Here is a 21,632-nt window from a genome sequence, read left to right as displayed (position 1 = left end):
TGTGCTCTGGGACCAGGTCCTTGTCCCCAGGTGCTTTTTCCCTTTCCTTCCAGCCCCACGGCAGGAGGAGAAGCTTTAGATGCACCAGGAGAGGATGTTCCAGGCTGTTAAACAGCCTGTTGATCTTGTCTGGACCTTTCTCTGCTTGTTAAAGTAGTGAAGTGTGGTGAACCCAAAACCAAGGTGTAGGATGGCAGGTGAGGAGCGGGACAGCTCTGTGCTCTCCGGATCCAAATTTTTGGAGTCTCTCCAAATTCAAACCACTTCATGTTTGAAACAACAAATGTTTGATGCTTGAAAAGTTACTAATTCGTAGTTCTGTGGTGGACAGGAGTGAGCATTTAACCTGACTTCCTCTCAGAATTCAGCTGAGATAGTGCTGCTGTGTGGTTGCTGTAGTACTGTGGTAGTTTTGGACAGGGCATGTTCGGGGCAACCAATAGCTTTTAGTTAATTTCCTGTTTTTACAGGTTACTGCATTATTTCTAGAATATGCCCCAAACCAGAATACAACATCTGGGAGACACACATTGCAAACCAGCACGCTGCTGAGTAGGAATCTTGTGGTTCTGACATGAAAGTGTGGGGTGCTGTTGTTTAACTCCAGGTTGGGCGTGCTGGAGCCTCCCGCTGCGTGCAGCAGGTCAAGCAGCAAACGCCGTAACGCAAAAGGCTTTCAAGAGGCTCCAGTGTAAACAGCAAAGGTGCTGTCGTGTAAATAAGCCAGAAAATGCTCCAGGAACCGTCAGCTGGATGCGTTTGGCATGGATTTCTGAGCAGTTTGATTGGATGTTTGGTTGAGTGAGTTCATCTGCACATGTTGAAAGCATCAGTCAAACCCAGACTGGAGCGTGGCTGGTCCTGTCGGGTCTGTGGCTGCAGAGTCCGAGGGCTGAACGTGTCATTCGAACGTTTGGGGTTTGCAGTTTGGTCCTAATAATGATCATGTACTGAAACTCCAAGGCACCAGTGTGGTTTTTTATAACTTGCATCTTATTTTTTTTTGGCATTGTTTGTTTGGCATCTTATTTTAAATTATATTTACGGCAAATGGACAATCAACTCACAATTGTGAGAGTGAGTAAAGAACTGTTATATTTGTTGTCTGGGGATTTAGAAAAAACATGGAGTGGTCATAGAAGTCACAAGGAGTTCAAGAAGTGTGTGTTACCTACATCAAAAGTGCTTCAATGTCCATTGTCATACCCTGTGTTTGCACATACAAAGGTGACTGTGCTCACTGGTTAAACCATACACCTGCAGGATTTCTCAAGCCGATTTTTTCTTCTCTTTTTTTCTATTTTTTTTTTTTCTTTTAGCTGTTCCATTTCCATTTAAATAGTAATTTGTTGCAGGATCCAAGATAATTTGAAAAATTCATGGAGTAATTTCTGTTAAACTTGAGGGTTTTGGTAATGTTTTTGCACTCTTCAAAGGTGAAGGAATCACTTCATACTACTTAGCTGTGATGTGAATAGAAAATAAGCAGTTGAGGTGCCAGAATGTGAATGGGCATGTGGCAGCTGTAGGGATAAGCAGGATAAAACTCTGCCTGCTGCCTATCTCAGGCATGAGATGGTGCCATGAGGATGACCAAGTGCTGGACACTTTTTTTATCAAAGCACAGGTAACTTTATTATAGCATCTTTCGCAACCCTGCCATTGACAGGTTGAATGCAGCATGAGTGGGACTTTTTTCTGCCATTTCAGATTTCTCCAAAGGTATTTTTTTTATAGCTGTCAACCCTTCAAGCACTTAATATTGTTCAAGCTACTCCTTTTCTCTCTAATGTGGAGCTGCTTTAATCTACAAATTCACACTGCTCTAAGGACAAAGTATTTAGATCTTGATCAGCAGCAGATTTAAGACCTAAGAACTTGAATAGACATCTGGGAGTTAACTCTGCCTTGTACTGTACGTGAGCAGAGGTAAGTTAGGCTGAATTAGCTCTTGTCTAGGAAAGTGTGGTTCAAAATTGTGGTGATACTGGTATGTGAGAGCTCTTTACATCCTGGTTTGAAGATTTTTACAAAGTGCTCTGATAGCTCATGTTTTCTTGGTGCTAACAAAGAGTTCTAGGCTGTGGCCAAAAGGCTGGAAAAATGCTCACCACAGCTCTGCTGTGGAGGGAAGAAGATGAATGGAAGGATCTTCTGGAAGGGTGTTTTTTTTTTTTCTTTTCCTTGTCATCACCTTGTTTAGTTCGTAAGCTGCTTTGAGAATAACCAAGTGGAGGGAGAAGACACGTGTGCCTGACAGGGAGCCTGTTTGTGCTTGTTTCATTGAGGAAATTGTTCCGGAACAGCTGCTCATCCATGTGAAAATGCAAACCCTTGGGTCCCAGCCAAGGTCAGCAAGCCCTGGGTCATTTGTTTTAGCAAAGCAGACCAATTTGCCCTTTAATTATCTCTCCTTTTCATTCCGTCACACCTCTTGCTCCATAGATTTACTTCCTGAGAAGCGTTACATGTGAAAGATGTGATACCAGTTTTGTTGTGGATCAGGGAGAGGCAAAATATTTTTCCATGGGTTAATTTTAACTGTTAAACTTTATAAAATTTAATGCATTTACGTGAATTTAATTTTTCAGTTAGCTAGTTCAGTAAGTTCTTGTTATTAAAATATACAGGATTCTTAACTTTGAAACTCAAATTGCAGAATCACTAGATTTCATGTTGTTTCTCTGCAGGTGAGAGTATTATGGTGTGAAATGGTAAATTGGTATGTGTTTGCTGGAAACAGGCTGAGAAATTCCTGAACTTCAGGAAATTTCCAGTAACTGCTCTCAGAATGGGAACTTAATAACAAAACCTGGTAGTTTGGTACTTGCAAAACAGTCACTAGAAACTCTGTAAAACATGCCTATGTGCTGGAGCTGGATGTGAAAAATATTCTATTGGGGACATAATAAAGAAAAGCAGTGCCCTCTAAGCATTCATGAAAATGGTGTGTTAAAATGACTTCTTTGCCCTGTGGAAGGAGGGAAATAGGAAAGAAGTTGCTGTAGCTCGAGGAACTGAAATGCCAGATTCTGACTTCCATAATTTACAGCAAGAAAATTGATTAAAGTGATCTTTAATGCATACATTAAAGGTCACTAGGGAACAGGAAAAAAAGCGCATACTTATTCCAAAACTGGTTTTGTACAAGAATTTTGAAAGTGTCATGGGTTTCAACCCAGGCTATAATTAGCCTTGAAAATCTTGGGACTGAAGTTTCTCAAGTACATTGTGACATTATTCCAAAAGGAATAAAAATGACCAGAACTGTCAATCTCTGCATGACAGGAGCATCCTGTGGCTGGGCAAGTGGGAGACAAGAGGTGGAAGGGAGCCCTGTTTTCATATGCAGTAAAATCACCCAATAAAACATGGCACAAGAAGGAAAAGAATGATTGTTGTCATTTTTGTTAGACTGAGCATGCAGGTGTTTTTTTAAAAAGGCAATAGATTTACAAAACCTTGTTGGTTATCTGAAATGGTTAAAATATTCAGCTTTAATGTCATCAGAAGGGTGACAGGTTGGGACAAGGGAGCAGGTGTTTGGGAAGAGGAGGAAAGGCTGAGACTGGGGTGTCAAGGTGTTAATTAGTTCTGCCACTATGTGAGACTGAGTTGCTTCTTTTACTTATTCAAAGTTTTATTCTGTTAAATATTAATGTGTTAGAAATAGGAAAACTGTGCTCTGCCAGCAGGGGACAAGTGGGGTCTGTCTCCTGCCTGGCGAGGTGGACATTGGTGCCTCCAGCTTGGTGGTTCCAGCTTTTCTTCCAGAGGAGGGGGAATAATTTCCTTGCGCCTGCATTTTGGACAGGGCAGCCCTCCAGGAGCCAGAGATGTGCTGTGTTCCCGGGAAAGGAGCTTGGGGTGGAATTTGGCCACTGGTTTTGTCAGCAGAGGTGGCCAAGCACTGCTGGCTCAGTTTCATTAGGAACTCAGCAGCCAATCTGCATTTTCTTAACAGGTTTGAAAAGTGCTCCAGAGAGCTCACTTCAGTGTGCAGCATCTCTGATAGAATGGACAGACGTTTTCTCATTTAGGGTAAACTTTGTATTGAGCCACAAGCTTCTTTAAGCTTGCAAAGTTGTGATTCCTGAGAGTATACAGTACTTAGGTCCACCTTGGGAATACAAGCAGCTGAGGAACATCCTCCTCTAACGTTCTGCTTTTTTAGAAATAATAAAAAATACTAAAAAAATCCCCCAAACAAGCAACCCCAAAACCAACCAACCAAAACTCAAGCTAAACAAAAGGTAGAGTTTTGTTTCAGTGTTAACCATATTGGTTGGACAACAAGAAGAATCTTTAATCATTGCTGGGACTCATTGAGCTGTGGAGGCGGGGGTCTTTATTTTACTACCACTTGAAGTTGTTTTGATACTGTTGATGAGAGGAATGCAATAATGTGTGCTAAAGTCATTTGGCTAACCCTGAAATCAAAGCAGTGGAAACAAAATCTAGCTGCAAATCACCAGGCTGTCAGTCTTTTAAAACCTGTTATCCAAATGACTTTAACAGTTTGTGGGTCATATGCAAGGTTAAGACTCATCTTGCACGGCGCACGTTTTGATGATAAAACACAATATTACTTTTTTTCTTTTTTATTGGAGTGGAAGTGTTATAGTCAACAGTATCAGTGTGGGGGTTTGATTTCTTCCTGCAAGTAGATCACTACTCCATATGAGCAGTTGGCACAAGGTTTGGAAGGGCAGATATGAAGCATGCTGAGAAAAATGCTGCTTGTTTGTTGTATATGTCTGCTCTCTGTGTAGAAACTCCAAAACTGTTCTATTTTTGAGTTTATTTCCGAATTAGAGTAGGTATTTTTTTAGAACAACTGGCCAATACAATTATAAGAAGTTTTGTTGAAGGGCTGAAAGAGTTTATGCATAATGCTTCATTCTGCTGAGCAACATTTATGTGCAATTTTTAAATTATTGTCTGTTTAAATGGTGAACTCAGGATTTTTTAGTTTATATCAACAGTTTTTCTTGCAGTTGTTTGAGCTGGAGAAATCATTGACAATGAATGTGCCACATAACTGTTAACTATTCATTTTACAGATTTTCAAGCATGTTCTGTCCTGACCAACTGAACAGCTCTTGATAATCCAGTGTGGATTAAATCCTGAGAAAAGCATCATTGCATGTTCACAATATCAGTCTTTACCTTTTATGTACTGCCCAGCTCACTGTGGAGCAAAACTTGGCAGTGTGTACAGACCAAAGTGGATTCAGAGAGAAATAAAAAAACTCAAAAGAAGTTTGTGGAGATTTTTTTTGATTGGAAAGGCACATTTATTCAAACAGTATTTCTGTTCTGAAGCAATTGTCACTTCATATTTTTGATGGATTTAAATAAAGCCATTTACATGGCAGCTCCTTCCCAATAATCACTTACTGTTCAGCCTGAAGTTTTTCCATTGACACTAAAATTGTTGGCTGTCTGGGGAGACAAATATTGTTATGAGTGCCATAGGGTAAGAGAGAAATCCATATGAACTGAATAATAAGTATTAGCTTTTTTTTTTTCCCTTACTGGGCTTGTACTGTAGGTAAAATTCCCCTTATAGTTAAGTGTAGGAAAGTACGAAGTCCAGCAAATCCAGATCCAAAATATTTAAATTTAAGTGTTCCCATTTGCCTTATACACTTGCTGATGGTTTGCTGTATTTCAAATCTAGATGTGAGTAGTAAAAGCTGTAGGGGCTGGTTAGACTGTAAATAACTGGATAGAGAAAACAAACCAAGATAAGAGGAGGTAAAAATAACTCAGATGGATTCCTGTGTGTAACTTGGATTTTGGGAGGTGGGAAGTTCTGCTGATTATACCAGAAGCAGCAGGAGTATAAAAATGCAGATGGCTAGGGAATGACTGCTAATTTAATGTGGACTGCTTTTGCTGATATCAGATAGCAGACTGTGACTCAGTTTGTTGTTGGAGATTTCATTAGATTAGTTTAAGTTTTAGGAGCAGTCACTCCCACAGGCCATTGCATCCCATCTGTGCCTGAAGTGCTTCATATGTTTTAGTGTTCAGCTTCCTTCCCTAGAATGTGATATGGTTTTGAGATGCAGGATGGCTTCTCCATCAGAGAAGGTGATGGTGTTATCTTTTGTGTTGTCAGTCAAAGCTGAAATTCACTTTGCAGTGACAAGGAGCAAATTCCTGCTGAGCACCTCTCAAGAGTTTGACCATGGGGGCAAATGGGCTAATTAACAGTTCAGTGTTAGACTTTAATATGCAATAAGGAAGGAATGAAATTAATTTTTCTTTTCCAAGTAGCAAACTCTGATTGCAAACATCTGTCTGATGTTTGGGGGGTTTGTTTTACTGGCTGCTCCATGTGATGTTCCCAGAGTTAATGGGTGAATCAATGAGCAGTTGAGAGAACTATTTCCATTTTATCTAGACACTTTCTTTTAGCTGTGAGGCTCCATTTCCAGAAGCACAGTGGTTATGGCACTTGCTTTGTTGTACTTGTACTCAGTGCCTCAAAATGGAACTTGCATGTTCAGAGCTGGATTTCAGAGTGGAAACCATAAGCTTCTTGCTTGTATAACCACATTCCAAGGTTAGTCTGAATAGCTGAGATAATGAATTTGGTCTTTGTGCATTCTTAAATAGATAGATAGTTTTTCACATATGTGACTTTTTTTTTTTGCTACAATTGGACGCTTTCCTTGGAAGCTGCCTAATTCCAGGCTGCACAGTTTCTGCTTTGTTCCCTGCTCCTATGCCTTCGACAAGAATAACTTAACCAGAGTTCAGTATAGGAATTGTGGGCTGCTAAAGGACATATTGTGTTACTGCTTAATGCTGTATAAGTTGATCAGTGGGTAATATAAAGTCTGTGTTCTAGCTGTTTTATGATGAAAATATTATTTCAGCAGAATATATGGTAAAGTCATTGAACAACGATCTTATTCTCAGAATGATGGCACAAGGCATTTTCCATATACCAGAAATTAGTGGAGCTGCTCATTTTGTTATTGCAGGCTTCAAAAATAAAGCTATTTTTAACCTTTTCTAAGCAATTATGCTATTTTTTTAAAAAAAAACTGATATCTTATTACTCTCTTTTTATTAGGACCAGCAGAGGTTCCCATGATGTCACCCAATGGATCCATTCCCCCTATTCATGTGCCTCCCGGTTATATCTCACAGGTATGCTTCTTGAAGAATTAAAATAATAAAAATTTTAAAATGTAAAAGCAAAAGCATTGATCCAGATAGAGAAATATACTTGGTTGAAGTTTAATTTAGGGGTTTTAATGAAAATAGTGATGCACATTTTCATGCTTGTGCACTGTACTGATAGTACGGCCACATTTGCACAAGTGAGCAGGGATGTGCACCTTCACACCCTGGTATTTGTGATAGATCTGGGGTTTGAGCACCAGCAAAAGCTCTGCACACAGACTGAGCCTATAAATGCATCAAGGAGAAGCCCTTGATGTTGGGTAATTCCTCAAGTCCTTGTGTGATAGTCAGAAGGGGTAGGAGACCATGGAAGTGAGAGAAGGAGCCACTGTAGCTGTAAAATATGCTATTGATCCTCAGTATCTTTCCAGCAGAAATTCTACAGCATACCAAGAGCTGAGGGTTTTGGTGTGTTTTCAAGAATAAATGTGATTTAACTATTTATGGAAAAAATGGAAAAGGTTTCACAAAGCTGTTAGGTTTTGGAGCTCTTGAACAGCTACTGCTCTTCTGTGTAAATAACCCCAGATTACCAGTGTGTTCCTTCCATCTTCTGCAAAGCTTAGACTCTTTCTGAGGTAAGGAACAAACCAAACCAAAAGATTGATATAAGACATAACAGCCGTGAACAATACAATAAATCCAATAATTTCACCATTTTCATTGAGACCTGGACCAAAAGCTTCCTTAAAAATACACAAAGTATTTCAGATATCCTTATGAATAGCATAAGAACTTTTGATAGATACAGCTTGGCATCTTGTTAAGCAGAAAATAGATGATGTCCTGGAGTCTCTTCTCCTCCTCAGGAAACATGTGAGCTTGTGTAATTCTGAAAAATTGTGGATGGCGTCATACTTAAATCCCACAAAATACTGCAATCACTCTGTGGTATTTTGACTTCTGAACAGAGTGAAAACATGCTTCAAGTAAGAAGGAATTTGTTAGCCAGCCTAGGAGAGAGGGTAGGATGTCAGGGTGGTCCTTCTGCTCCTCAGTCCTCCCAAGGGGACCGGTTGGAGTTTTGAGGCAGCTTTTGCTGCTTAATGCCCCTTATGGGCTCACCTAATTTAATAAACTGGCCCATATCATGCAAAGGTTTATCTAAAGATTTATTCTTCCTCTGAAATAACTTTAACACCTTTTTAATGTTAAAATGTTTATACCTCTCTACCTCTGTGCTGAGATAAATGGTTGGGTATAATTGGAGTGCTTTCCAAACCAGAGGGATGAAAGTCTTCCAGCTGTATCTCTGAGCCCAGTTCTTCTGTAAAGCTTTTTGTGGGGCACCATAATAATTCCACTAAAGAAGCCTTTAAGTAGTTTCTTAACCAGAAAAAATCCAACCAAAAACCCTCCTCTGAAGCAGTTTTTCCAAGGAGCTGGAAATATGTTGTAAAGTTTTAGGGGGAAACTCTGTGTTCGGCACTTTTCTGCAGCGGAATGTGTGTTCTGTTCTGTGGTGAGTGAGCCTCTTGTCTTTCAGACTGCTTCATATTAAATAGTAGTTGAAAGTCTGTAGTAATGAAATTAGCTCTTTGTTGTAATAAATGTCTCTGCCTTATTTGCTCTTGCTTTTGTCTATTGCTTCATAGTTAAACCCAGTCTTTTATGATAAACAATTAGAACACAACTTAAATTTAACATGGCAAGGGAAAGGCCATAAAGCAAATAATGCACTCTGGGATATGAATCAAAATAGACTTGATTTTTGGTTTGATTTCTCCCCAAAGTGTAAATCTAGGAGTCAGGCAGAAAGCAATACCCCTGCAGAGAAGCAACAGTGCCTATTAAAAAAGGGCATGAAATCTTATTTCCATTTTGTTATGCCAAGCCTATGTTAGCCCTGAATATTACATGAGTTATTGAATGGTTGCAACGCGGGATTAACGTGGTGCTTCATCACCTCTTCGGAACAATTGGCAGGAGGACGTGAGCCCTGCAAGGTCAGCCCCACTGGAAGCAGCACACACACAGACTCAGTTTCTACACTTCAAGGACCATGTTAATAATTGTGACTAGAAGCTGGATTTGTTGATGTTAAGGAGATGTTCCCAATGATGAGGCTTAGCCAGGGCAGGAAATGATCCAGGAAAATAAAACAGATACACACCACCAGTTCAAATCTTTGATGCTATGGTTTTGCTCTCAAAAGTCCAGCTCTTTGAAGAGCCAGTATTTTGCATTATCTTTTCAGCAGACAAACCTCTGTGCACCTCTGGCAGATATGAGCTATCAGATCAGGGTTCATATCCCTGCAATTCTTTGTGGGCTAAGGGTTGGTTAAATATAGACAAGAGGAGAAGTTTCTTGCTGTGCTCTTGGTGGAAAATATCTCTGCTGTAAAAGTTGGTTGTGGAAGGTGACATGGCAGAGAAATCTGCATTAAATGTGTGTGATGTCAGCTTCTTTATCTGCAACTTTTAAGTGAGATTAAGGATTTGAAGGCTAAGGTATTAAATTTGGGGACATCCTCATGAGTTGTGCTTCCTGCTTTTCAGTGTATGTCTGGTAGGAGAGGAGGAAGGCTTGAAGTATTCTGATCAGGAGAGCTAGAAAAATGAAAATGTCAAAAAGCAGGATCATTAAGTTGTTTGTTTAGTGCTACTGGCTTAGGATTGCTCTCTCTGAAATAAATCTGGAGCAATTCCACTTGAATTTGAGAAGTTACTTGTCTGTAGTTGGACATAAAAATTTGGCATGAAACTCCACTTTTGATTTTATTTACAGGTTTGTTAATATGAGCTCTCTGCCACAGATATTTTAAGACTAAAGGACAAATTTACTGGTTGGACCATGAGGTGCACATGTGTTGAAAAACCTTCTTTGGCCATTGGTCTTCTATGGTCTGAAATGTTCAATTTGTGCCATGGTCCTGCAGTTCAATATTCCTGCACCAAGCATATGGCATTTGACAGAACTAAAGCATAACTTCTGGAAAGAGCAGTGTTTTTAAATGACATTTAAAATGGTAGAAAATTTATCCCATCTTTGAAAATCAGGGGTTTGGTCCTGGGTACATTCTCTCCCCTAAGAGAGGTGTTCTTCTCCAAAAGCATGTTTGGCTAGCATCAGGTTTTGCTGAAAATCTTGTTTTGTGTGACTTTCTGCTCACAGAGCTGCTCTGGGTGTTCTGTAGACTGCAGTCAATCAAGGCATCCTTTAACAAGGGTGATCCTCATTAAAGCTTTGAACACAAGGAAGGTTGTGCAGATCTCATATGGAGCAAGCCATGAAGTGGTGATCCTTTTGAGTTCATGGGCACTGGTCCTGAAGAACTGTATCATTGCAGATTTAAAGTACCCCAACTGCTTGCCAGCATTCTAGATGTTTATCTGTCTATTTTCCACACTGAAGGCATAGATTTAATTTTGTGTTTGATTTAATACTGATGGATTCTAAAGATAGTGATGCAAACTTGCCGTGACTGGCGTGAACTTGGATTGGCATCTTTAAGAAATTAAATGAATAAATAAAAAGTTGACATCCAAGTGCCTCGTGGATGAGCTCATTCTGTACTGGTTTTGGGTACAGATGAATGAAGTTTCAAATTAGTTTATGAAATTCACAAAGTACTGGTTGTGGTCCACACAGTGGCTGAGCTCCAAATGTCTTTGCTGAATCTAGCAGATTAAATTTAAGCAAAATAAGGGTTGTTTGGGGTTTTTTGAAAGTAAATGGAAATTACTTGCATATTGCTATACAAGCTCATAGAGTAAAGGCATGTTACAGAATGAAGGTGGTTATTTTTTTAACTGGGACTCAAAAAATACAGGTACAACTTACCTGTGCACAATTGCCGTGCCTTTTTCCTTAGAGTATAATACTAAATTTCAGTGGAGAAAAATAAGACAACATGGGGCAGTGTGATGTACTTTGAATCCACAAATTATCTCTAGTTACTACAGTAATATCTGCACTGGAAAACAAATAACATTTGAAATGGCATTCCCAAAGTGTGGCAACCAATGGGGGAGGCAGTTTTATTGTGTATGAGTAATGTTAACCCAGACTGCCCTGAAGGATCATCACCTACCTCACATAGCAATTAAGCTCCCTAAAATATGGGGAAAAACCCACACAGAACTATGCTATAATAGTATTGTTATTGAGGTGGCATGCCACTTACACCAGCAAGCACAAAAAATACCAGCAAAAGACAATTTACCTACTAACTGTTTGAAAGAAATCCCACAAAATAATGAAAGTTTATCTCTGGGTGCCAAATGACAAGAGATATTTGTTTTCTTGCAATATAAAGTGCTAAAATTAGTAATAGTAATTACTTTTAATATTCCAATTGCATCTAGAGACCTCAACAAGGATTAGGATTTTGTTGATTCTTGGCAATGAAGTGGAGACAGTTTAGCAGTGTTTCCAGATGAACTTAGGATCTTTGTGACAAATGGTTTTAAGCAGATGCAAAGAATTGCAGATTTCTTCTTAAAATAGCAAAGTTGAACCTCTCTGCTAATGCTATGAATGGATCAATTCTGATTTTATCTATCTTTGATGAACTGAGTGTTGTCTCCCAGAGTGGCACTACTACAATCTACTCACTGCAGGTTTTACAGATCAAGGGATATCTGTAGTCTTTATAGCTACCTAATGCATAAAACACATTAATCAGATTACCAACTTTGATTTGTTAAGGACAGAATAGTGTATTTAAAGATGGAATGTGCTGCTTCAGAAATGTACATGTATGCCAATAATTCCTAGTTTAGAGAGAAAATGCCCTGTAGGATTGGGAAATAAAGTGGGTTTTGCAAGGTCCCCTGTGTTTTTGTGTTCATTTGTAATGTATGCACACAGAATAACAATAATGCTGTCTGCATTCATGGCCTGGGAGGAAACAAATAAAAGATATTAGTGTCTTGGCTTTTCAACTAAAGTAATTTGGAAGGCTGGCTCGTTCTTTGAGTTGGACTAGTTGGTGGTTGTAGATTCCTCCCAACTGAAATTTGCTGTTCTATCCCCTCATATTTGGCTTCTGTCAGTCCTGTTGATATTTTATAGCTTCATCTAGCAGGGTAATTTAATCAGAAAGGTCTTTGACAGGACTCTGAGCTTTCCTCCCTGCTTTATAGATGATAGTTCAGGAAGCTGAATCCTAATAATTTTAAATATGGTTTACATTATGTGCTGCTCAGTGTACAAGCTTTCTGTCTAAATCTGTTCCTTAATATATTCATCTTTCACCAGAGCACAAAAGGCACATGTAGCTGGTCTAGATGCAGAGATAAGAGCTTGGAGGTGGCTTTGAGGCTTGGACTAGTTAAAGCCACGATGAAAACCTCTCACATCAGTATGTAGGAACTTGCTCTCTCAATTAAGTTACAGCATAATCTGAGTCTGGGAGTTAAATTCAGCATTTTTGTGCACAGTCCTAGATAAGTAGTTCTGTTTTCCAAATGTGTGCTTATCAGAAAAGGATTTCCCTCTTTTCCAGGTTTCAGAGTGCAGGTTTGAGACCTGGCAGCAGGATAAGAGATGCTGTGGAGCAGAATTGGGAAGCCTGAAAGTGCAGCAGTTGAAAGGATGTGATAGTCTAAATCTCTGAGGTTCAGCTGTCTTTTGAGGACTCTGTAAAGTCTTTGAAATTTAAAGCTGGCAGCTGACAAATTGCTAGTGGAAGTCGTAAATTTTGAGGGTAGAATCAAGTACGTTAAGCCAAACAATTGCTGTAATGGTTACTCAGCAAGCAACGCATTTTTAATGTGAAATGTTACAAGTGAATGAATAAACTTTCTATAGAAAATTGTCTTCTGTAGAGGCCAGCCAAGCCACAGAAATTGTGTGTCCGTGGTCACAACCCGTAGCTAACAGGAGTAAATGTGCATAACCTGAGGGCACACGTGGCCTGGGGCAGGAATTGGGTCAGCAGCTGCTCCTGGGTGAGTTTTCTCCTGTTGTGATACCTTGCCCAGCTGATGCCTGAGGCAGGAGCTGTTTGCTGGAGCAGTTCTGCTCAGGGCTGTGGGCACTGCCCCTGGGCAGGGCTGGTCCTGTGTGGCACAAACAGCCACTGTGCCATTCCTCTGCTCCTGGATACACTTTTTTGGTGTGGTTTAGAGTAAAGACACTGGGATGTGATGAGAGCCACTGGAGTGTGGGCAATCCACAGCAGAGTCTCTTCTGCTGGTTCTGCTGTGGGGTGGATAGCTCCAGCTGATGGTGTGGTGATCAGCTGAGAGAGGCAGCATCTTGCAGCAGGTGCCTTTGGTGCAGGGTCACTTACCTCATACAACATTCTTGTCACAGATACTGCTCCATCTGTGTGTCATCAGTCAGTTCAGAGAAAATGGGATTTTTAACAACCTGTTTGTTGTATGAAATTAAATTAGGCTTCCTTCATGCTTTTCTGCCTCATGCATGCCGGCATACAGAGTCAAAGGGATAATAATTGGTTGTATTTTTTAGTTTTAGAAATGGCAGAAATTTTTCGAATGAGCTTCAAGAAAAGCTTGGTTCCTAAATCTGGATTGAAATTTGGCTGGTTGACTGTTCTCCAGAAATACAACTCTGGAAAAATTATAGCCTGAAAACCATTTTTCAGCCTAAGCACATTTCCACCTTCCTGTATCTGTTTTTACATGCTTTGACTATGGCGTTAGGGGCCAAGTTATGCACATCCCAGAGCTGATTTGTGTGGATGTATAGAACAGCTCTGTAACAGAAACAAACCCTCTGCCCTATGATTTGTCCTGAGCTACAAACCTACCTGCTACAAACAGAGCAGCTCCTTTGCAAATGTAGGCCAGCACAGCAGGTTCCTGCAGAGTACATGTCTGTGTTCATCCTCTGCATAAGAGCAGTGCCAGCTGCTTTCCAAAGTGTTACTAACTCTGTTCTCAGGGCGCTGTCAAAATCCGTGGTAGAAATTTTATGGGCAGAATATAAGGTCAGTCCCGATGAGTACGTTTATTTTGGTGCTTTGTGTTTCTTTTTCAATTGTTTTCCTCCCTAAATGCAGGTTATTTATTCTGTCCCTTAACCCACATAGTTATCACTAGCAGCAGTACAGCTCCCAGTGATTAGTGTGGATATCTGAGTCTCCAGGAAAAGCCACATCACCACCGTGGTTATTTCTGCTGATATTAATTTTAGAATTGTGTTTATTCATGAAGCTAAACCTGAGGCCCAGCTGTTTCCCAGTGGGAGGACAAGCTGTAAACAATGCTGTTTTAGAGGTGTGCCTGTTTCTGATGGTGCCTGACGTGCTCCTTTCCCTGCAGGTGATAGAAGACAGCACGGGCGTGCGGAGGGTGGTGGTGACGCCGCAGTCTCCGGAGTGTTTCCCTCCCAGCTACCCCTCGGCCATCTCGCCAACCCATCACCTCCCCCCCTACCTGGCACACCATCCCCATTTCATCCACAACTCCCACACAGCGTTTTACCCTCCTGTCACTGGACCTGGGGACATGCCACCACAGTTCTTCCCACAGCATCATCTTCCCCCAACAATATATGGAGAGCAAGGTGAGCTGGGAGGAACGGGCTGGAAATGGCCTTTCACACCTGTGTTCAGCAAGGTTTAAGGGCTGGGAGAACCAAGAGTAGGAATGGAGAACTTAGAGAGTGCCTTTCTTACATGGAGGGAGCCTCCTTTAATCACCTGACATGGGGGGGCTGTAGCTACCCAGAGTATCCATTTTTATTTTGCCAACAAAGAAAAGACTGTTTTGGGCATGGTATTTTCAAGATTCACACTCAAAGTGAAGCACAAGGAGGAGGATTGAATTATAGAAAAAATCAGGAAATACTCTAATTCCTTCAAGCTGACCTGCCTTAGGTTAAGAAAGAGTCATCCTTGGAGGGAGAAGTGGGGATTGTATTTAATGAAGTGTATCTGAAGAGTGTACATGATATTTATGATAATGGTTAAACTTTTTTTTAGGTAGTTTTAATTTCCAAAGCTTCTACTTGGTGTTGCACTTCTCTCCTTAGGCAGCACAGCTGACACGATTGTAAAGTCTATTTATACTGGGAAATTAAATTGCATGTAATCTAGGGCTGGCAGCTTGAAACCAGCACATCTCAGCTTGTTCTGTCCAGTCAGCCCCTGAGGAAGAAAATGCTAAATTGCTCTCAACTTCTGAAGGCTTTTTCCACAAGATCAGTTCTGTCTGGATTTTTGCTTGAAATCTGTGTCCCTGGAACATAAGTACTGAAAAGGAGGGGAAAAACATCATCCTAATAGCAGTATTTTACACACTTATCCAAAGTAAAATTCTATCATTAAAGGAGCACAGTTAATACAAAATAATTGCAAAAAAGGGTTTCCTTTTAAAAATCTCCAGGAACAGCTGGAGTAATTTCATTTGGAGATGGCCAGGAATTTGATTTTCTGGGAAAAAAAACCCCAAACAGACCTCAGTGATTTTTGTTATTCCGAGTTAACACGGGTGAACCGTTCCATTTCAGAAATCATACCACTATATGGGATGTCCAGCTACATCACCAGGGAAGATCAGTACAGCAAACCACAGCACAAAAAACTCAAAGACAGGCAGATTGACCGCCAGAACCGCCTGAACAGCCCTCCTTCCTCCATCTACAAGAGCCATATAGGCAGCTGCACCACGGTGTACAATGGTTATGCCAAGAGCCACAACGGGGCCAGCAGCGGCGGCGGGGGAGCCCCGGCCCTGAAGAAACCGGAGCGCAGAGCAAGGAGCAGCCCAAAGTCAAATGAACAAGACCCACATGGTAAAACAAGGGTTTTATTTATTTTTAATTCCTTTTTATTGCACCTTTCCGGCTTTCTTGACCTCCTCTGTATGGATCCAGTGGCCGTGCCAAGAAACACTCCCACCCACGCGTTAATACGGTGTGAACTTAAATATGAATGCTGGGCTTGCTGGGCTGTATTTGTTTTGTAAGGTGAACCCTGTGCCTCCCCATCTTTCGTGACTGCTCCCTTGGTCGATGCAGCATCATTCTCTTTCTATCTGTTGGAAGCAGAAATGCATTTTATGGGCGAGGTCTTGGTTTAATTTTGCTTTTTGGAGAGGTATCTTGGCACGTCACAAAAATCTTCATGGACAATTAAGCTATAGCTAAAGTCTGACTGCTAGGAACCACTATTTTGCATATCCTAGCTTAACCTGGTAAAGTTATTAGAAAGTTTAGAGGTGATGACTGAAAAACCAAGGGTTTTTTTAATGTGAAAATTCAATGAAAGTAAGATTAGTTGAAAACAAAACTGAGAAGAAATATCTTAGTGTTAGGCAGTGGAAATAGTGGTCAAATAAGTCTGGCTACTTTTGAAATAATTTTCTTGAGCATTTTCAGAGGCTTGCCATTTAAAAATTTCAAACTTTAGATGAACAATCCAATGCTTTACTGTAATCAAGTCTCCTTTATCACAAGCCATTCTGCACACAGACAGTTCTACGTAAATTGAGTTTAGTAACTTGTTTTAATCCCTTATACCTACTTGCCTTTCTCCTCTCTGCTTGTCACTTTGCTGACTGCTACAGCAGCAGCTGCCTGAACAAACTTTGATGTAGTAACCAAAGCAGCATGTCCAAGATATTCATAATGTAGCACACACTGAAATATCTTGAGTAAATTTATGTGTAAAACATAGGTTTTCCATTATTTATCTATAGAATGTATATTTATATGGCTCTCTACTTTTACATGTGAGACATAACTGAAAGAAATAAGTTATGAAAATTAGCTGTGTCAACAGCCAAAGAGGGGGGAAAAAATGCTGCTGGCATAGTAAGGAATGAGGATTTGCAGATGTGCTTCAGGGTCTTTAGAATTAGCAAGGAGCTGTATTTGGGAATGCTGTAATCTAAGAAAACGAATCACTGCATTAGACTTCGCAGTTATTTCTTGCCAATCAGCTTATGCAAACTTTAGTATTCTTATTTATGTTTAAGTGTTTATTTGAGGTGGAATACGTGAGGTGTTTGAGGCACGTGTGTGAAAGATCTGCATTAGAGTATTGCCTTACACTATCAGTTCAGTGGGTATTGAGTCAGTCCAGCAGATCACTTCTGAAATAATCTAGAAATCATTTTAAAGCATCTTGTCTTAGGGTTTCCTGCAGCCCTTGTGTTTGTTTAATTCGTTGCCTTGGCCTGGTCGGCTGTGCTGCATCTTAAGAGCACGAACACTTTTAAAATGCCAAGAAAATCAGTGGAGTCAAGGCTCCAGCACATCCAGTCTTGTCACCCAGAGAGTGCCTTCAGACTGGGAACAGCAAGGGATGGAGCCCTCCCCCAGCTGTGGAAAAGTCCCTAATAGAAGGCTGTGCAAATAAGCATCCCTTGTCCCACCCTCCTGCCTTTTAAAATTAGGTTCTGTATCTGCACCCAGAAGTGGCAGCCCTGGAGTCGCATCAGCTGCTCTGCAGCACGTCCATGGCCAAAACAGGAACAGAAGAATATTTTTCATAGTAAAAATAAATAAAAAAATACTGTGGGCTCAAATGTGAGGTTTTTGACATCAGTCTATTGTTATAGTCATACATGTAAACTTCCATGTAAACTTCTGCAGAAAGGTCACAGAGGTTTCTTAAAGGCTCTCATCAAGCAACTCCCTAAAATAAGTTCCCACTTGATATTTACAAGCTTCTAATCATGTCTGCCATTTTATACTTACCTTCTTTGTTTCTTTTTTAATTATTTGGGGATTAATTGATGAGTACCTGACTAACCTGGCCATAGAGATAATTAGGGTGAGAGTTAACAGCAGTCTGAGCACAGTTGCTAATTTGATTTATGCTGATGACAGGTTTTGGAATAGCCAGAAAAAATTCATTTGTCAGAAGCAACAAATTGCAAAGGGGTCTAAACTTACAGATTTTGTGGATGTGTGTTCAAGCCTGCTGATAGTTAAAAACTTTATGGTGCTGTGTGGCTGCTTCCAAAATTGCAGAATAGTCTGGAAAACCTATTTTTAGATACATAAATATATAAGAATGTGTATATATATGTATAAAACTTGTGGATAAGTCTTTATTTAGAAAACCACTTAACCAAAAAAACTCTTTAGGAGGGAAGTAGGAATGTATGAATTTGCAGTAAAACTTGGAGTAAGGTGAAGGAGAGCTGGAGCTGAGGGCTTTGCGTGAATTTTTAAACTGGATACGTGGTATGCTCGATAGCCTATCATTTCCTATCTGGCTGCAGGGTGTGTGTGCTCCTGCAGTGGAACTGGCTTCTTTAGGGTGTTTGGATGATGGAGCAATCCCAGGATCCAGCTGCTGGCAGGGGAGGGGGCTTTAGGAGCCCCGGACACAGCTGGAGCAGGCAGTCACAGCCTCAGCTCTGCAGAGAACAGCCTGTGTCAGTACACAGCGCTGCAGCCTGGCAGCGATTGCTGTCCTTGGGGATTGGGCTGCCTGGAGCAAAGTTTGGGAGCTGGAAGCGTGGGTGGGAGCTCACCAGGGACATCTCTCCCAGCAGTGACAGCTGCTCCTGAGCTGATGCTCAGAGAGGCAATTGGAGTGTCTGCTTTAATCAGCAGGGAAAGATGATCCACACAGGGACATTTGTGACCGGGGGGGATGGGAGTTTCTCTTCTTGGATCTGCTGCCCCTGTGCTTAAGCTGATGCATGTCCTGCTCCTTGTTTCTTGGCAGTGATTTCTCTGAGGGGTGTGTTGCTCCTTCCTAGCACACCCACTGTGCTGTGGCTGAGGTTATTGTAGTGCTGCAGGAGCAGTAAGGGGGCTGGGACACCTTCCTGGCCAATACAGACTGAGAGGGATGAGCCTGGAGACCTTAGAGCCCCTAAAGAGGTTACAAGAGAGAGGAGAGGGGCTTTTAACAAGGGCATGGAGTGACAGAACAGAAGGAACGGCTTTAAACTGAGTGAAGGCAGGATTAGATGGGATATTGGGAAGGAATTCTCCCCTGTGATGGTGGTGAGGCCCTGGCACAGGATGCCCAGAGGAGCTGTGGCTGCCCCATCCCTGGGAGTGTCCGAGGCCAGGTTGGATGGGGCTGGGAGCAGCCTGGGAAAGTGGAGGTGTCTCTGCACAGGGGGGGGACGAGAGGATCTTTAAGCCAATCCATTCTGTGATCATGTGAATAATAATGAAGAGAATGTCCAGGGTACAATGCAAGGACAACTTGACCCTTTCCCCTAAAAATTTCAGTACATGTGATATTTAACTTAAAAATGTACTTTTCCATCCAGATCTATTCTCATTTCATGTATTATGCCTGTGAAATTTGAGTAAGTGCTCAAGGAAAATTCTGCCATGTGTCAATAACTTCCACCTTCATTCCAACATTAAAAGAAGGAAACGTTCCCCAAAAATCTCCTTCACCACTGGTAGAAGAAATGGGTTATAGATAGTCAATTCTGAATGTGATCAGTACTGAAATTAAGTAAATTACTCTGGAGTACTTCTGTTCAGTCACCTCTCCAGTTGTGGATCCAGCCTGTGCACCTCTGCTCTGTACAGCATCATGGTACATTAAAAATAAGTTGGTTCTTCTATAATGCACCCTTATCCCAGGGTGGTTCTGTAACAGCAACATCCACTTTTTACTCGGAAATTCATGGTTTCAGAGTGGGGATATAAGTGCAGTTCTGACCTTTTCCATGGACTGCATCATGCTGTGTTGGGCGGTGCACTTGTAAATAAAGATTTCTAGTTATGTTGGAAATAGGCTGTTTTAAGGCAAAAACAAAAGGAAACTGCTTATAATTGACTGAAAATGTAGTAATTCTTCTGAGTGTTTCTGGTAGGATGATGGATGGTGTCTTGTACAGGTGGAAGGCTTGGAGTTATGATACCGGGATTCTGATTTAAAATCCATATTGGAGCTTTTCCACAGAGCTGTTTTAAAAACTGAATGGCAGAGGAGGGAGCAGGGTTGGGTTTCTTGTGGGTTGGGTTGTTTTTTGTTGGGTTTTTTTTGTAAAAGAGCCTTGCCATGTAAAAAGAGCTGTAAGCGGAAATCCTGTCCCATTCATGCTGTCCTTTATGAATTTCAGTCTGAGTCACTTCCTTCTCATGCACTCAGTGGCTCCCTTCTTGGTCATGCAGTGATCTGGTAGTTCAAGAAGTGTGTGTGGCTGCAAGTACTGTGGGAACATAAGTGGTTTGGAGCATTCTGACAATGCTTTTGCCTATTTCCTTATAAAACAACTTTTTTTTCCTCTCTTCAAATGTGATAAAATCTTTCTATTTTTTTTTATTTTTTTTTTAATCCTTATTGAAGTTTTTGAAGTTTGAAGAGCTTAAGACAGCCAAAAACCACTTCAAATGGGTAAAAGTGAGGAGCAGGCAATGGGTTGTTGCGTGCGTCCTGTGCTGGAGCTGGGAGCCAGAACAAGCAGACCCAGCCTGGGCAGGGAGGTGTGTGCCTTTGTAAAAGTGTTCCTAAAGAAGTTTCTGTCCTCATTTGAGAAGATCTGTGTGCTCCTTTCTTTGAGGGGCATGCATTGGGAATGCACAGAAAATGGGCTTGGCAAGAGAGCTTCCTGATGATGATGGTTTTAATTCGAAAACATTTTAAAATAAGTATTTAGCTTGGCAAAGCAGAAGTTCTGAGGTGAAGAAGTATGCTCAGGTATTCCTGAGTGGGGTGGGATGTGCTCTGCAAGCTGCTAGTAAGTGATGCAGAGTGGATGATGTGTGAAAAACCAGAGCTGAGGTGTTCTTGGTACAGCCCCATCCTGTTCTCTCTGAGTCTTCCACATAACATTTAAATATACTTAGGAAAAACGTGGGGTTTTTTTCTATTTTTGTTTAACTGTATCAAGTTGTTTTAATCCAGATCCTGTGAATTAAAGGGAAATTGTAGCTGTGATTCAGTGCAGACAGGAACCAGGCAAAGTTCCTCTTCTTACTCATTCTAGATCCTGTCAATTCTTTTCTATTTTGGTTCTGAATCCATTTTGGTTATTGAGTCATACATTTATCTATTCCTGTATATCCTATAGATTTAAAAGCTTAAGAGTAGCTTCATCACTTTTGGTCCCTGTAAGCAAAGAGGCTGAGAAACACAGACAATACATGTAAATTTTATGTTCTTTTAGCCAGGAACTGATGGTTTGGTACATGCTAATAGACATTTGTTATACTAATGTAGAAATGTTCTGCAGACAAAATGTTTTTTCTGGTGCCATATTAAATACCCCTATGTTCAATGCAGCTTCTCTGGTATCCCCAAATGTATTTGCTTCTATAAAATAAGGAGTTTCAGTAAGATTGTCTCCTGAAAACAACCTGTCAAAACTGACATAGTGATTTTATTAATAACACTGGGAAAAAAAAAATGCAAGAGTAAAATACATCTGTCAGGTTAAGTGAATTTTAGTATTATACTAAATAATGCAACAAGAAACATAACATTTACTGGAAACAGAGGTGTTGAATCTTGAGAGCACAGATCAGCATCATACATGAAATCTAAATGGTGTTACTGTTCCTACTGCATTTTTTAATAGTTT

At 40.7% G+C, this 21,632-nt stretch overlaps 1 protein-coding gene across 1 annotated transcript in view; it reads left to right on the top strand.

Annotated features, from left to right (window-relative positions):
- FNDC3B (fibronectin type III domain containing 3B) overlaps positions 1–21,632 on the top strand; it is a 182,610-nt gene that overhangs the window by 85,409 nt on the left and 75,569 nt on the right. Inside the window, exons 4-6 of the mRNA XM_019007844.1 lie at positions 7,091–7,167; positions 14,442–14,685; positions 15,631–15,915. Of these exons, the coding sequence (XP_018863389.1) occupies positions 7,091–7,167; positions 14,442–14,685; positions 15,631–15,915 (606 nt within the window). The remainder of the gene's footprint in view (positions 1–7,090; positions 7,168–14,441; positions 14,686–15,630; positions 15,916–21,632) is intronic.

Source organism: Parus major, chromosome 9 (assembly GCF_001522545.3).
Source record: "Parus major isolate Abel chromosome 9, Parus_major1.1, whole genome shotgun sequence".
NCBI classification, from domain to species: Eukaryota; Metazoa; Chordata; class Aves; order Passeriformes; family Paridae; genus Parus; species Parus major.
The sequence above is the reverse complement of the archived record's forward strand: the minus strand, read 5'-3'. Positions and strand labels throughout refer to the sequence as shown.